This window comes from Hipposideros armiger, unplaced genomic scaffold, assembly GCF_001890085.2.
Source record: "Hipposideros armiger isolate ML-2016 unplaced genomic scaffold, ASM189008v1 scaffold_170, whole genome shotgun sequence".
Lineage (NCBI taxonomy): Eukaryota > Metazoa > Chordata > Mammalia > Chiroptera > Hipposideridae > Hipposideros > Hipposideros armiger.
Window position 1 is genome coordinate 2,800,609 of NW_017731520.1, and position 2,320 is coordinate 2,802,928.

At 44.7% G+C, this 2,320-nt stretch overlaps 1 protein-coding gene across 1 annotated transcript in view; it reads right to left on the bottom strand.

The window, feature by feature from the left end:
* Positions 1-2,320, bottom strand: part of IMPA1 (inositol monophosphatase 1) — a 20,846-nt gene that overhangs the window by 11,042 nt on the left and 7,484 nt on the right. The window contains exons 3-5 of the mRNA XM_019651939.1: positions 1,596-1,690; positions 908-1,018; positions 3-107 (exon numbers count right to left, since the gene is read on the bottom strand). Of these exons, the coding sequence (XP_019507484.1) occupies positions 3-107; positions 908-1,018; positions 1,596-1,690 (311 nt within the window). The remainder of the gene's footprint in view (positions 1-2; positions 108-907; positions 1,019-1,595; positions 1,691-2,320) is intronic.

Here is a 2,320-nt window from a genome sequence, read left to right on the forward strand (position 1 = left end):
ACCTGTGTACAAAGTTAGTTGTCCCATCGATGGGGTCGATGATCCACGTAGGGTTGTCGGTCAGGACACTTTGCTCCCCGGCTGCCACGGATTCCTCGCCAATGAAACTAAAAGCAAGAGCGATCAGCGCCAACTCTTTCCACTGCTTTCAACCATTTCCAAACCTGACCACTTCCTTGGCTACCGACTCTACTACAAAACACAACAGAAGTCTGCACGCCACACTTTTCTACTGTCGCCCCTTTCTCCTTCAGGCTGATAAGAGTGAGAAAGCTTTCTTTCCCTCGGAGTGAAGTCATGTGAAAAGCAACAGAATCCAAACTCCACACGCAGCTCCAGGCTAAGCCCCGGCACTCGCGTGCACGCACACCCCTGACCAGGGCGCTGGCTGCAGGTGAGAACTTAGTAAGGAAATGTGGCGCTTTAAAAACACGTCCACCAATTCTCTCCTACTCCTCTCCCAAGACGTAGAGCCCAGTACCCGTCGCCCTGAGTGTGAATCTGAACTTCATGACTCGTTTCTAATCAACAGAACGGAGCAGAAGTGACCGTGTGCAACTCTGAAGCCTCGTTCACAAAACAGTGCTGTGGTTTCACATAATTCAGTCTGTTTCTCCCTCCCTCCACTTCCCTCTCTCGCGCTGGGGGACGCCAGCCACCATGTTAGGAGCTGCTCTGTGGACAGGCCCACATGGTGAGGGGCAGGGAAGCTGCCAGCAGACAACCCAGGAGGACTGACGTCGCCCACAGTCACCGAAGGGAGTGAGTGGGCCTGCAGGCCCAGGGGAGGCCTGAGGTGGCTGCAGGCCTGGATGCCAGATGGTTACAGGTTTCTGAGGCCCTGGCCAGACCACGCAGCTACGCTGCCCCCCGATTCCTGACCCTAGAAAGCTGAGGTAATAAATACCTGTTGTCTAGAGCTGCTAAGTTGTAGGGTGATGTGCTCTGCAGCAACAGGAAACTAACACAGCACTGAACAAGTGCATGAGCAGGCACATCGCCCACCACAGTCCTGCGTCTTCACGCCTTCCTAAAACACAACATGCGATAAATCTCATGCGAGTGCCGGGAGCGGTGCCTGAGGTTGTCAGCTTTCCTTTCCTACTTTCACTTTTCTAGTTTTCCTTCATTCAATATTGAATTGTCCCAATAATCATTATTATGACCTTTTATCTCTTAGCTGTGTACCTTTTTATTGAGAGGAACTATATTTATTTAGTCGCACCCATAAACGTGTTTTCTGCTCAATGGCGAAAATACCAGGCTCGGCCAATGGCAGGGCCAGAAGGTAGTGTGACAGAGNAGAAAAGAACACAATGAGTCAAAAGAAAGTAGGATGAAAATAATAAGGTAGAGAGGAGAAAAATAGATCAGAATAATAAATAAATCAAAACTCTGATTCTTAAACGAACCTCTAAGTAATTTCATCAAAATTTAAAAAAGGAAGCACAAATATACAAAATAAGAAGTGACAAAGGAGAAATAATTACTGATACAGAGAAACCAGAAGTAAATTATGAGTCTACCTTGCATACCTCTATGCAAATGATTTGAAAACTCAGAGTGAGTGGCAATTTCCTAGGCTGTGGGCGTACTCCCCGTACTCCCGATCAAAGGCGGCTAAGGACACGCGGCAGCTACATGTATCGCCTAGAGGGAGGCTGGGTCTTGCTCTGGATGAAGGAAAATGCTACAAAGGACGTTATGAGGGCAACTGATGAAAGTGACCATGGATGGCAGATTAGAGAAAAAGTAAATCTATGCTGTCAGTACTGCATGGTGGTTACTGAAAAGAATATCCCTCCTCTCAGGAAATAAACTCAAGTAGTTAGATGTAAAGAGCCATGACGTAATTTACCCTAAAATAGTTCAGGGAAAGAAAGGTGTGTATAAACATACACACACACACAGAAGATGATAAATAAATGGGGTAAAATGTTAATAGGTGAATCTGGCTAAAGGGCATACTAGTGTAGGTTTTTGTGTGTGTGTATTATTTTATTTCTGCAAATTTTAAGTTTGAAATTATTTTCAAGTAAGTTTTCAAAATGACATTACAAAATTAAAATTATGGCACTTTTCCATGTCTATTAATAAAAAATGTCATTTCTAAAGAAAATTCTTTCCTTAAAATGTTAAACTATCTGGCACTTTGGGGACAAATGAAAAGAGCTTACCCATGAATGGGGATGCAAAGAAGCTTCTCCATATTAGAAAGAACAATCCTTACAGTCTCCGGCGTCCTGGAAGAGCCCAACTCTGTCACCAAGAGGGACTTGGTAATATCTAAAAGAAATGTTTTAAATAATCACTAGAGTTT